Genomic DNA, 14240 nt, shown 5'->3' on the forward strand with positions numbered 1-14240 from the left:
AAAAAAATGGGCTAGTTTTTTTTTACTCTAAAACCCCCATTTTTGAAAAATTTTCAGACAAAATTAGCTGCAAAAACCAAAGCCAAAGAAACTGACTTTCATGAGAGTTGAGAAGTTCACTAAATTTGCTACTTCTTCGGTATAAAATAGAATTAGGGATTAAGTGTCCAAACAAAATTTTTTTTTGATTTTACTCCAAAATTAATTAATACCCACAACATTGCGAAGAAAAAGAATTTAGAGGACATATTTTAATATTTACTTTATTTTTCTAATTCAAAGTTTATGCGAATGCTTTATAATCAGCGGCTATTGATATTTATAAAAAACAACCAATCGAATTGTCTAACATGTTATTATCTGTTTGTTCTTAATTTATCTATGATATAAATGAGTGTAATTAATATAATTTTAATATTTTTTACTTAAAACTAACATGTTAAATTAATTGCGAATCATTTAAGCACATGGATCATGCTTTGAACTGAAATGAGCACAGGAAATTTTCGGTCCATTATGTGTTCTTGGTATTGCTATGCGAAATAGTAGTCCTTGTGGCATACAAACACATATTTTATATTGAACACTTCCAGTCCTAATACCAAATTCGGTATTTATAATTGGAACCTTTTCCATGTCTAGAAAAACACCATCTCCAGCCATCATTATAGTTGCACCCTGAGTAGAATTCATTAAAATGCTCCCCTCAGCTGTAAACAATGCACTTAGTCCATCCATATTTATTCCTTCCGATCCTTTTACAAAGATTTTATTCTCACTTTGAATAGTCAATGGACGTCCAATAGGACTGGTTATTCTACTGACACTAGTCGCCTTCACTTGTAAGTTATCAGCACCATTTGGAATATTATAATGAGGTCGGTGAGTGGTAAATATAGCATCACCACTATTTGGATCTTTAATTTCAAAGGTATTAACCCCTTTGAATTGAATTCCTTCCTTATCCATAATCATTTTACTATGTGTTTGGCCATTTCGATTGATTTTGACCGTAACACTTCCGTCGTCACCGGTAATTGTTACTGGAACATCAGTAAATCCATCTATTTGGCCACCGCATTTATTGTAAATTCGATCCAAATCTGTTAGTCCGTAGAATTTCAAAACACCCTCTTCGGGTATCATTTCCATTCCTTGAATACCTTTGCCCAAACGCAAAACACCAATAATTGTGAGTGTTAGGATTAGATTACCAACAGTTAATATAAGAAGCAATGTGACTATTGTCCAAAAGGCAAAAGTGTTACGACCTTTCATTTGATGAGGTTGCTGATGGTGCATTTGGCCTCCAGTATATGTGGAAAATTTTTGGTCGAGAAAATTTTCCGAGCTCGTCTGATGTTCTCCCCCAACGGGAATAGCATTTTCCGATGCTGCATCTTCAGAATATGAAGGTGATGGACCACGAATGAAAGTGTTTTCGAAATGTTTTATCATTTTTTTTGAGGGTTTTTAGTTGTTTTAAGAGAATTAATTAATGCAAATATCTTTGATAGCCAAAATGATATAGTGAAAAATATTCTTCTCTACAGAAAATATGTTGTGATTGTGACACTGACAAGAAATTTCCACCGAGTTCTCCAAAAGACCTGCGTATAGACAAGTTTTTGTGTAGAATTATTGATTTTTTATTTTGCTGTGGGAAAACTTATTCAAAAATAGATTTTTGAACGGAATATCATAAGGTCGTTCATATTTCTAGCGGATCTTTGTTTAATATGAAGTTGTAGGAGGAGTGCTTGCGAAACAAAATTAAAATTTAAGTTTCCTATAGAAGCATTATTGTAAATAAGCAACGCAAACAAGAAATGAAAAAAAAATTTAGTCCCAAATGACACTGTTTAAAGAGAATAAATAAAACTTGAAAAAATTATAAAAATACAAGCTCGCTAGTATACTCTTTCTTCTGTTACTTAAAATACTAATAGTGTAAAAAATAAAATACAATTTATTTTTAAAATTACAAAAACATCAATGTGGTTTTAATTTTTGGAAACTTTTTTTGAAAAACATTAGAGTGGATTTTAAAAAAATAGTTGATAAGCAAGTAAAAAACAGATTAAATTTTTCTGAACTCCGATAATATTTTTTTTTGAAAACTTTTCTTAGTTTTAACATTAAAATTACTTAGTTAGTCGTTTTTATACAAATTTCCGTTGCAAGCGCCTACGTCGAGAAAGTCAATCATAAAAATATGGTTCTATGCCAGTTAATAACGGTCCAAAAACTATTTTTTTTATATACTTTTTTTCCAAAATCGTTGAACCGTTTTTGAAAAAAAAATCATTTTTTTGAAAACGGACCAATGAATTTCATTGAAACTTTGTTTTTACTTCTTAATCCATACAGAATTCCTTTTTCAGGACTTACCAATTTTGTTTTGAACTTTTTTTAAAAATTGAAAAAAAAAATTTATATAGACAGGTACTGCACGTAATGATTTTCAGTTTTTTTTTTTGGAAAATTCTTTGAAACATAAATATGTACAAGAAATTTAATGGCATAGGTACCTAAACATCATTAAGAGGTCAAAAGCCATTTAAAGGGATGTTTTTTTAACTTTAAAACAAATTTTATATTTCGTTTAAGTTTTTTTTAAATTAAAAAATGATTTTACGAATCTTAAAAAACTTTAGATAATGTTAAAACTTTAAGCAGCGTTTAACATATCTAAGAGCGAATATATGCCACCCAATCGTGCATTTTATTTGTAGGAATTATGGCTTGAACTCAAAATATCGTTTAATAAACTAAAAATCAGAACTTTTTAAATGAAAATGAAAATGATTTAAATTGGGAATAAAAAAATTTCTATTATTCGAAATTGCTATATTTTAATATTTTTAAGGCAAGAGTAAAAATATATTTTTTCTCCTTAGTGCAGTTAGTTTGTTGCAGAAAGTTAAAAAAAAAATCAAATTAGCTTAAGTATACTAAGCAGTAGATAAATGCCCCCAAAGGAACGCAGCTTTTATAAGTCTGCACATGCAACATCACAGCCGTGTTGCTTCAAATAAGATTGAAATGTCTTATGGTGTCTTCACATGTTAGTTAAAAAACAAACATAACCGTATGTATTAGATACTAGTGTTTGCAAGTCAACCAAAACAAATTTAAACGTTGCTATGGGCTTTATTGAAAGCTTGAGAAGTTTTATTGACAAAACTAAATAACAAACATTTCAGTTGCTGTCAATCAACAATCAAACAAGTTCGTAAATATTCTCTGTGATATTAGTGATTTCTTAAAAAAAAAATGTCTAAAAACTACATCCATGACATAGCCCTTTCCATGGGCCTATGTCTTGATAAGGGCCTTCCAATGGCCAATGAAGAAAATAAACAGCTCCTTCTTTTAATTGAAAACTTAAATGAAGAAAAGAACCTTCTGCAAACGAACTTGCAAAATTTCAATGAACGAGCACAAAGATTAGTTACACATGCTAAGAATTCTGAAGTAACTCATGCTCAAAATATGGTAAGAAAAATTAAGTTAAAATTATTTAGTATTTTCTACAATAAATTATATTTGCGTTTTTTTAGAAATTGATTTATGCCTTTCAATCGGATATGAGAATAGAACAACATTTGTATAAAATAGCTGAGCGTGAAAGTTCAAAGCTTAAGATTGACTTAAAGGAAATGCAACAAGAAGAAGCTGCACTTTGTCAATATGAAGATACAACAGAAAGTAAGCTAAAAGAATTTTGATTTTCTTTCCTTGTTAACAAAATGTTAATACACTCCTGCTCAAAATTAACGCACACTTTTTTTTTCTTTAGTCATACCCCTACATCTTATTTAAAATGGCTTTTAAATTATTTGTTGTATTTTTTTGTGTTTGGTTATTATTAAGCAAGTCAGAAAAATGCTAAACTGCAACAGTATTATCAACCAAAAAAAAGATGAACCAAATTTAGCAATTTAAGGTCTGAAAACTGATATTAAAATAATTTTTGTTTTTTAAGAAAAAAAATTTTAAAAAATGGAAGCACGTGACAGTTCTTTCCAATAATTTTATTCAATACTTGGCATTGTCTCCTCTAGCGCTTATGACAACTTGGAGTCATCTATTCATTCCACGAATTAACATTTGAAGGTTTTATTGTAACTTTTCTTTCACTCCAATTTTCTGTGGATCAAGAATGCTTGGAGGTGGATTTCGGCCTCAAATGCACTTTTTTCAACATTTCCTAGACATGTTCTATTGAATTCAAATATGAATATCTGTGTGGTCAATTCAAGGGTGGCATATTTTAATCTTGAAGATATTTTCAAACCACTCTAGCATGCATTATCGTGCATCAGACTGAACAGTGGACCAAATCTAGGGGTGATTGGAACCGCATGGTGTTCGAGGATATCAGTCAAGTATTTTTGGGTATTTAAAGTAGGTCTAGGAGAGCTCACTAACTCCGTAGGTGTTGTAAAGCAGAGTTTACTTCATGAAAATTTATGACTCATCTCTAAAAGGTTAGCGGGTTGACAGATAGACTTCAGCATATCTCTCCAAATCTTCCCCACAAACATTTTACTCCATACCTTCAATTTAAGATCACTCCTGTCTTATTTGAGAAAATAACCACGATACTGTGAGACAAAGTAATAGTAGGAATTTTCTGTAAAATAAATATGATGTGCGTTAAATTTGAGCAGGAGTGTAGTTACAAATAGTACCTAAATGCTAACGAAAAATTACTGACCTTATTTGTGTTGCTTATAATATTAAATTGGTATTGTGTTTTTCTTTTAATAACTTTTGATAACAAACAAATACATCATACATCCTACATTATACATCATACATTATACATTATACATTATACATCATACATCATACATCATACATCATACATCATACATCATACATCATACATCATACATCATACATCATACATCATACATCATACATCATACATCATACATCATACATCATACATCATACATCATACATCATACATCATACATCATACATCATACATCATACATCATACATCATACATCATACATCATACATCATACATCATACATCATACATCATACATCATACATCATACATCATACATCATACATCATACATCATACATCATACATCATACATCATACATCATACATCATACATCATACATCATACATCATACATCATACATCATACATCATACATCATACATCATACATCATACATCATACATCATACATCATACATCATACATCATACATCATACATCATACATCATACATCATACATCATACATCATACATCATACATCATACATCATACATCATACATCATACATCATACATCATACATCATACATCATACATCATACATCATACATCATACATCATACATCATACATCATACATCATACATCATACATCATACATCATACATCATACATCATACATCATGCATCATACATTGATGCATTTTTATTCCTATAGGTGACATCAAAAAAAGAAACAAGACCATATTTGACCTGAGTAACCGCATAAATTGGCTAAAGGCAGCTTTGGTCGAATGGCGTCAATGCATGAATGAGGGAAACGAGGCGAATAAACTCATTGAAAAATATTGCAAAGATGATCAAAAAAAATATTTGGATGTTGAGACAAAACGTCGACTTCTCCAAAATACCATTAATAAAGAACGAAAGAGATTGATCGATTTTGTAGAAGAACAAAAATCCTTAGAACAAAATCTTGATCGGACTGCAAATCTGTATCGAAGTTCTCATGCTGAACGCAGAGATATGGTGGACACATGGAAGACTGCAGTTTGTCAAATGAATCAACGAGAACAAGATATACTACAAACAGAAGCTGAATTTGAACGTATTCTTGGAAAATGCCTGAAAAAAGAATCCAAGCTAAAAATGGAAGAAAATAAGTTAGATGAAATCATTGCTAATAATGCAGAAGTAGAAGAAAGCATTCAACAATTGAATGATGAAACTTCTGATTTAAAAGATAGGTTACAAAGGCTTCTCGATTTAGTGGCATTACGTGACAATGAGGTTTGATCCATATACTTTAGTACTTCTCTTTAAAATCGTAATACTCTCTTATTTTGTACACTCAGGTGGATATCCTTCGAAAGGAACTTCAAGGCTTGGCGAATAGGGTTCAGCAACAGCGACAGAAAAATCGACAAGATGTCCAACGCAAATCTGACAAAGAATTAGAACTATCACAATGCATTGAAGGAAATAATAAACTTAAAAAAAGTCATGAAAACCTCAATAATAAGAATGTGAATGCCCAAGAACGTCTTCGAGTTCTTGAGGATATGATTCAGTCAGAAGAACATACCAAAGAAAAACTTTCCCAAGAAACAAATCGTATGAACGATCTATTATACAGAACTCAGCAACATTTAGGGAAGTTTAAAGATGACGAAAAAATTCTAGAAGTATTTCAAAAACACAAATCTTTATGAGATTTTAAAAAATAACAATATTTTTATAGGTTGAAAATGGTGGTATTCGCTTGAATATCACAGCTATGGAAAAAAATATTAAAGAAACGCAGAAATACCTTAGTAAGCAAACGGAATCACATTACGATATGGTTAGTATTTTTAACTTCTGAAAAATTAAACATTTTAAGCATTAGTTTTTTCAAGTCTTTGAAAGCAGTTCTTTTGGAAAGACGCATAGCCAAAATAAAGGGAACTGTAGTTGATCCTCAAGAAGAAAGGCAAAAACTAATGGAATTATCTAAATTGGAAACGTATTTCAATGAAGCTTCAAAAACATTGCAAGCTCTACAATCTCAAAGTACAAAATTAGAAAGCGATATGAGAAATTTAACAATTTGTTTCAATAATGATATGAAGGAAATCGAGGCTATGGTAAGTAATAAACCTTATTATTTGAAAATATTGTGTTTTTAATGTTTTCAGATAAATAAGTATCTAACTAAAGCAAATTATCTTGAAACCTTGCTTACTTATATTTAGAACTTTAGAATTAAAGAAGCTCAACTTTACTGTGAAGGTGGTATAAAGAAAATCTCAGTAACTACTCGAAGTAACCAGGAAAAAATAGTTGAACTGAGTATTTTAAAAATGCGCGTAAATGAAATTGAAAATCAAATTACGCAATGTCAAGACAGAGCATATAATTTGGATCGACACAGACTTCAAATGTCTAAAAATATCAAAGAACGAATGGTTGAAGCAAATGCACAATATGATTTGATGTATCTTAAACGTAAGCATTTATTAGAAGAACTAAGCACATTGAAATGTGATATCGGTGATAGAATGATAAAGATTGAGGCCACAAAAGCCAGATATGAACTCACTTCGAAATTGCTTGGGACTAACGATGATGGTTCTTTAGTAACTGCTACTCAAATGAAAATCGAAAATGCTCAAGAGAAGCAAATGCTTTTAGAGCAAGGTAATGCTCTTAATGCAAATGTATTAAAAGCTGAGCAAGAAATTAAAGCTATGGAACACACATTAGCACTGATGAATGGATCGAATGAAATGTATCGTCGAAATTTTGAGGAACTTGATGAAGATGGTAAGAGGCTGTATAATTTAATTGATTGCTAATTAATTTAGTTTCATATAGCTGAAGACTTACAAATTCTTAAGAATCAACAAACTGAATACTGTCACCGGTTAGCACAGCTTAAAACTTTACGCAATAAAATATCACAAGTGGAACGACAAATTGAAAGCATAGAGATGGAAAAGGAAGTTTTAGAGGAAACAGTTCAGGAACTTCTAAGGAAGAGGTAAGAACGTTTTTTATTTTTTTTTTTGCTACCTATAATTTTTTTTCAAAAAAAACGTAAAATCGATTTTAAAAAAATATTAATAACAGTGTGTACTTCACCCAACCCCTGGTACTATTTATTTAAAACTAAAGCTTAGTACATATTAGCTGCGTTCCTTTGGAGATATTTATCTACTTTTTAGTACTTAAAACTACTTTGATCTACTTTGCTATACTGAAAAAGTAGTTCAAAGCAGCTTTAAGTACTAAAAAGTAGATAAATATTTCCAAAGGAACGCAGCTATTAAGTTTCGTCTCTTTGCTTTTGTTTGAAAATGTTATTTGTTTTTAAAAACGTTAGGCTGAATTTTTGTTTGTTAATATTTTATGAAAAAAATGTTCCACATACACCACAGTGACCCCACTTTTGTATACTGTCTGATAATAGGATTTATCATTGACAATTCTCTATTGAACTTTGAGATAGAGCTTTCAAATGAAGAGAGATATGACAACGAGCATTTGCGTTAAGCAATAAGCAGCATTTAATTCTTATTGCAACATTAAAGTCAAAAAAGAAAGAAAAAATAATCTGAAATCTAATTTGAAAAGAAAGTAAAATAAAATGCATGGCTTTGTCGTATGAACCTGGGGCCCTAGCACATAACTTGATACAATCGAGTTTGGTTGATAAAATCGATCTTCGACAGCCATTGCTCAATGATATCGAGTTAACTCGATTGTACCAAGTTACGTGATGGAACCCCTGTTTTATGTCCATTTTACACCGTTAAATTTGTGTTGCAAAATACGTCGCATGACAAAAGTCGATTAGGAAAAGGGTCCTATCAGAGATACCGTTAATAATGATTTTCGAAAAAAAAAGAATGTATCGCAAGACAAACAATACAGAAATTGTCCAAAAAAATAACACTTGATTTTTTTAAATCAAGATCGTTAGAGACGTTTTGGAGAAAATTACAATACCACGAAAACATATAGGAGGTATCATTTCTAGATGTGGTAAAAAAAAAAAAACATTTAATAAACATTTTCTGAATTCTATAAAAGTCAAAGTCATGTTTAGCAAAATTTAAGAAAATACGTCCGCCTGGTTAAGGTAGTGCATTTATGTACAGACGCACTAAACTTCGATTTTCGGTCACGAAATCAAGCAAGTAAAATTGAATGTACCTACCCTTTTGAAATCACGGCCTATCATTCGTTGAAAAAACAGAACCATTCCAAAGGAATACTAAACGGTATCTCCCTTTCTTCTTCAGAATTTCTACAAAACGTTTAATACGATTTTAACAAAATTTACTATAAAAAAGCTTTTAATTAAAAAAAATATGTTTGGTTAAAAAAAAATCAAAACTTTTTTATTGAAAAACAATTTTTCAGAAATGGGTCGATCAATTGAAATTTTGTTTTTATGTGTTGACTAATAAATTAATTAACTGCATTTTTTTGCGGGAATTACAGGGATAAGATTAAGTTCGTCTATAGTGTAAACATTTACCTATGTAAGTCTCTTCTGTTAAACTTACATAAGTCAAACGAACGTTGGTAATTCCCACCTAAAAATAAATCAATTTCCATTTTTTTTAATAAAAAGTCTTAACAATTTAAGAAAGATAAACCTTTAGAGCAAGTAAATGCGATTTAGTTGCGCATCTTATTTTTTCAGTTCTCAATCATCAATAACTTCGACTTCGAATTATTTCGATAAAGAAAACTTACCTTGTTAACTTCTTGGGCAACTGATTATTTTGTAACTTTTAACCTTTTTTCTTTCACCAACGTAATATAGGAAGTACATTTTTTATGAAAGCGACTTGATTTTAAGATTTTAAATACCTACAAAATAATAGTCTACCTTAAAATATCAATAAACTCTTTATTTCCTCTCTAGACTTGATAACAACGAACTTCTCACCAAAGTTCACAAAGAACTTCTCGACCAAACTGTTAAAATTCAACGTGCAAATCGTGAAGTCAAAACTGCATGGAAAACAGCTCGTCAACGATCATTCGATTCAGTATTTCTATCGATTTACAACAAAGAATTAGATTTGCAAGAACTTGAAAAACGCAATACAACTGCTTTGCAATTGTTTGCCGATTTAATTGACAATGATTTGGAATTGGCTCCGCATACAACGAAAATGCTCTACGCCAAAGGTATTGAATGTCCAAAAGCTAGAAAATGTCGTACATTGGGCTCGTGGCGCGGAGAATTATCTGAATTATCATTTGCATCTTCGAAAGGTAAGTTATATCTTCATCTTTGAAAGATTTTTGTTTACAGATTAAACTTTTACAGAAATTCAATCATCCCGATCAAGTGGCTCAATTAATTCTCTAGCCAAAATGACAACTTCCACTCGACCAAGTGTAGTTTCAATTGATTTTCCCACTTCCAATTTAAACAATCGAAAATAAAATAGTATTCATTCAAAAACCATTATTTTTTTTTATTATTTAAACATTTCATTTTACAATAAATTGGATAAAGTAATGATATAATTCAAATATTTATTCTTCGTCAGAACCGCTGCCAGAACCCGATCCACTTGGCGAACCACTTCTAGACCTACTTGGCGATCGTGACCCCGAACCAGATCTCGAACCAGAAGGTGATCGTGAACCAGATTTGGATTTTGAATGCGAACGTGATCTAGATCTCGATTTCGATGGCGACTTCGATCCACTTCGTGAACGAGATCGACTTACAGACCTCGATTGCGATCTCGATCCCGAACGACTGCTACGAGATCCAGAACGACTTCTCGAACCTGATCCCGACTTGCTTCGAGAACGTGATTTCGATCTTGATTTCGATCTCGATCCCGATCTTGATCTTGATCGTGATGGAGATTTTGAAGACGATTTAGATCGACTTCTTGAAGTCGATCTCGACTTCGATCCAGATACCGATCGTGAACGAGATTTTGCATGTGACTTCGATCTGGAACGTGACTGAACACGTGATTTAGACCTCGAACGGGATTTAGCGTGTGACTTCGATCTCGACCGCGATGTACGATCCTTCTCAACCTGGGCTTCTTCTTGAGCCGCTTTGTTTCCCTCAGATTCCTCTTGCGTTTCAGTTGGCTGAGAAACTTCAACCTCTTCCTCGTCCTCCTCCATCTCCTCATCCTCCTCTTCGTCATCATCTCCAGCTGGTTCCAATTGCTTCTCCCGATATCTCTGAATACGATGTTCATTTGCATCCAATGGACGATGTTTAACAACCAACTTAGTATTATTCGGCTGTTGTCCAGCTTTGACACGACGTTTACTCAAACGAACCCTTGTCTCCAGTTCATTATAATAAACTCCATCATTTCGCATAACAAAGAAGTAATTCTCCTCGTACCCTTTCGAAGCCTTACTCTTAACATTCCAATTATACTCTCTGGCAATCTTATATTCATATTCCTCATCTTCTTTATAAATCAAATTATTAGTAAAGTCTTCACGACGTTTCTCCAATGTCTTATCCGTGGGCAAGAAGTAAGCAACAAACTGTTCGCCACTTTCATCCATCACACCACGAATCATTGCCTGAGACATTTCTTCCAGCTGAGCTGGCACATTCTTGCCCAGCGGAGCCGGATCACTATCAAAAATGACCTGAGCGCATGGATACTTCCAGTTTTTGAAATCAGCAAACACTGGCAACACTTCTGTGGGCACAACATTTGCCTTGCTATAGTGTTTGCTAATTTCAATTTTGGAATCTTCAAAAGTCTTTTCGATAGCTTTAATTTGAGCTTCGCGATCCAAATAAAGAGTTTCTTCACGAAGACTCTTTTTGACATTATAACCGACTTTGGCTTCGATCTTTTCGATATTTTGCGGTTGGAAGCGAGTCTGTTCGGTGGAAATGTATTCGGATTTCCTTAACCATGAAACACTTCGAGAATGTTGGCGCGAACGCATTGAATCGTGAGGAGTGTGGACATCTTCTTCGAGGAGTTTTTCATCAGCTGGATCCAATTGAGCATAAGAATCGGCTTGATAGAGATCACGATTGATTAGATCGATTGTTACGCCGAGATCGTGTTCGGTGAGGACATCGTATTTGTAGCTGCGTTCCAATGACGTGGGATTGTATTGAACAAAGCGATGTCCATCGAAGGGGTACATTAAGAACTTAAGGTCAAAGGGGATATCGGGTAGATTGTTGCCATATTTGACGCGGCAAATTAATTCGGATCTAGGGAGATAATAAATAAATATTTTTAAAAAACATACCCATAATATTTATGATTGATTGATTTATAAATACTTTCGTTCGGTTGGGCGCGGAGGTCGTTTTTCTGTGGTAGGATTGGTGCCGTTGCCATTGATTGTGGGCGGCATCCTTGCAATGCGGTTTTGATCAATTGCTAAAGATTTAGTTTATATATTGTTGGGTTTCAATATTAACTCAAGCTACTGTTTTGTTAGAAAAAAATTATTAATTATTTTATTTTGAAAACTGGAGGATGCGATAAATAAATTTTACACAAATCAAAGCCATGATATGTTTGACAGATGACAGAAAAAGTGCTGAATAAAAAAGCATATTCAGCGAATTTTTCAACATGTCCGAGGTTGAAATTAGTAATGAAAGCGTTCAAGTACATATTTGTTTTGCAAAATCAAATCGGTGGAGTTTTTTCTTCTTGGATTTACATATACGTTTGCATGCAGAAAAGTAAAGGGAAAAAGATATAATACCTGAAATCCGTACGTATGAAAGAGAGGCATTGATGAAGACGAACATGTTCGTCTTCACCATAATCTCCCTATAATCTGCATTTATGAAGATCTCTGCATTTTCATCTATTCTCTCTAACCAACATCTGTGAATCTTATGTCGTTTTCTATTGACGAATCTCAGAATGAGATTTGTGAATTTGACAGCTGAAAGGGGGGGTGAAGAGGGAAAATAGTGGACAAATCTCAGATTTCATGATCTATTTGCGTCCTGAGATTCAAAAAAATGACAAAAAAATTGAATCTGAGATTCAAGAATCTGATTCTGGATTCTTATCAAGATTCACGCATACAAACACACGCACTTTCACACACACTCCTCTGTTTGACATTTGTCTGAACATTTGTTGTTGTTTTATTTTTTTATACGCACAGATTTCGCACACAATTACAAAACTAGATTTCATATTCTATTTGCAGTGGAAAATCTGAGAATTTTACACAAAAATCTCAAAAGTCAATAGAAAACGACATTAAATACTGGTGTCTCCTTTCAATGCAGATCTGGAAATGCAGACGTATGTTAATCCACCACTAAGCCGCTCGTAAACCAACGACGTACGACGATAAAAAAAAAACTTTTGAGACAGTTTTTGTATGAAAAACAAATTCTGCACCTGAACGTAAACGTTCTAGTTTCTATAAAAATAATGTCGGTAGATTTTTTTGTCGCAAACTACTTTACTTTTTTAAATCGGAATGACCTGAACGCTCAAATTTGCATTCCGTTTTTACCTCAGAGTTCGAACATTGTATATATATTTCTATAGTACTATCAATCCATGAAAATACTTTAGCGACATCTTTTGGTAGATCTGCACTTCAATTTTCTGCATAAGGTTCAAACATAAAATAAACTAGCGATCCCAGCGGTGGCGACGCAAAACAGAAAATTCTACTTCATGAGAGTACTATAAGAATATATATACAATGGTTCGAACAAGAGTCGCTCAATAAGCTTGGTAAAAAATAGCCGTTTTTTATTATCCCAAATGCATTGACTTGGCTTTTTAACATTACGGACCTTTAACCAGTGCTAAACCTCAGCTTTCCCAAAGATTTCAGAATATAAAAGTTGCTGAATCATGAATTAAATATTTGTACAGACGTGGCTCAGCCTTGGTTTAGAAATGTAACTCTCCCATTTCGGCGGATTGGTTGTGGTTGAACTTTGCTTGAAACATGGATTTGTCTATTTTAACATAAATGGATCGATTTCGGGGGAGTAGCTGCGGTTCAACTTCGGTTCAAGCATGAATGTGACTATTACATAGATGGACCTTGAACCAGTGCTTAACTTCAGATTTCCTACCGATTTCAAAAGATAAAGGCTTGGCCACACCGGAGGGTATGCGGTAGCGGTACGGGTAGCGGTAACGATATTTGTATGAAAAAAGTTCCACATCTGAACGTTGATATGTCAGTTTGGAATTTTTTTCATACAAGTACCGTTACCTCTACCCGTACCGCTACCGCATACCCTCCGGTGTGGCCAAGCCTTAAAAGTTGCTGATCCACGGATTTAATATTTGTACAACTGGCACTAATTCGACGCGACAACAAAAGTTTTCGAGATCTGAATGCGTTCCTTTTCCTAATGTATTTCTAAGCACTGAATGCATATCTTATCTGAGTTTCAAACCAAAAAGAAGTATATTCTTTCAAACACCACATTCGCCCTCTATAACTTTTTTCCCAATCATTAGTGTCAAAATAAAAA

General features: G+C 32.9%; 3 protein-coding genes across 3 annotated transcripts; 1 reads left to right on the top strand and 2 right to left on the bottom strand.

Annotated features, from left to right (window-relative positions):
- Positions 1–274: 274 nt before the first annotated feature.
- Positions 275–1589, bottom strand: LOC129914124 (uncharacterized). Its single transcript, XM_055993195.1, has one exon. It carries the CDS (start codon positions 1456–1458, stop codon positions 460–462), a length of 999 nt encoding a protein of 332 aa, XP_055849170.1. The 5' UTR covers positions 1459–1589; the 3' UTR covers positions 275–459.
- Positions 1590–3206: 1617 nt separating this feature from the next.
- LOC129914122 (coiled-coil domain-containing protein 39) lies at positions 3207–10214 on the top strand. The gene is made up of 10 exons (XM_055993193.1): positions 3207–3498; positions 3564–3711; positions 5466–6037; positions 6103–6432; positions 6489–6590; positions 6646–6873; positions 6982–7552; positions 7604–7769; positions 9666–10021; positions 10077–10214. The coding sequence occupies exons 1-10, from the start codon at positions 3277–3279 to the stop codon at positions 10193–10195; spliced, it is 2814 nt and encodes a 937-aa protein (XP_055849168.1). The 5' UTR covers positions 3207–3276; the 3' UTR covers positions 10196–10214.
- LOC129914123 (RNA polymerase II-associated factor 1 homolog) lies at positions 10207–12294 on the bottom strand. Its single transcript, XM_055993194.1, has 2 exons — positions 12048–12294; positions 10207–11975 (listed from the first exon to the last, which is right to left on the bottom strand). Exons 1-2 carry the CDS (start codon positions 12119–12121, stop codon positions 10289–10291), a joined length of 1761 nt encoding a protein of 586 aa, XP_055849169.1. The 5' UTR covers positions 12122–12294; the 3' UTR covers positions 10207–10288.
- Positions 12295–14240: the final 1946 nt, after the last annotated feature.

Source organism: Episyrphus balteatus, chromosome 3 (genome assembly GCF_945859705.1).
Source record: "Episyrphus balteatus chromosome 3, idEpiBalt1.1, whole genome shotgun sequence".
Classification (NCBI taxonomy): Eukaryota; Metazoa; Arthropoda; class Insecta; order Diptera; family Syrphidae; genus Episyrphus; species Episyrphus balteatus.

What these genes read in the sequence shown, in the direction of transcription:
- LOC129914124 (XM_055993195.1), bottom strand. Translation starts at nt 1,458, where the DNA reads ATGATAAAACATTTCGAAAACACTTTCATTCGTGGTCCATCACCTTCA.
- LOC129914122 (XM_055993193.1), top strand. Translation starts at nt 3,277, where the DNA reads ATGTCTAAAAACTACATCCATGACATAGCCCTTTCCATGGGCCTATGT. An exon ending in TAACTCATGCTCAAAATATG is followed by an intron (nt 3,499 to 3,563) that starts GTAAGAAAAATT and finishes GCGTTTTTTTAG; the next exon opens with AAATTGATTTATGCCTTTCA. An exon ending in ATGACGAAAAAATTCTAGAA is followed by an intron (nt 6,433 to 6,488) that starts GTATTTCAAAAA and finishes ATATTTTTATAG; the next exon opens with GTTGAAAATGGTGGTATTCG.
- LOC129914123 (XM_055993194.1), bottom strand. Translation starts at nt 12,121, where the DNA reads ATGCCGCCCACAATCAATGGCAACGGCACCAATCCTACCACAGAAAAA. An exon ending in CCGCGCCCAACCGAACGAAA is followed by an intron (nt 11,976 to 12,047) that starts GTATTTATAAAT and finishes TTATCTCCCTAG; the next exon opens with ATCCGAATTAATTTGCCGCG.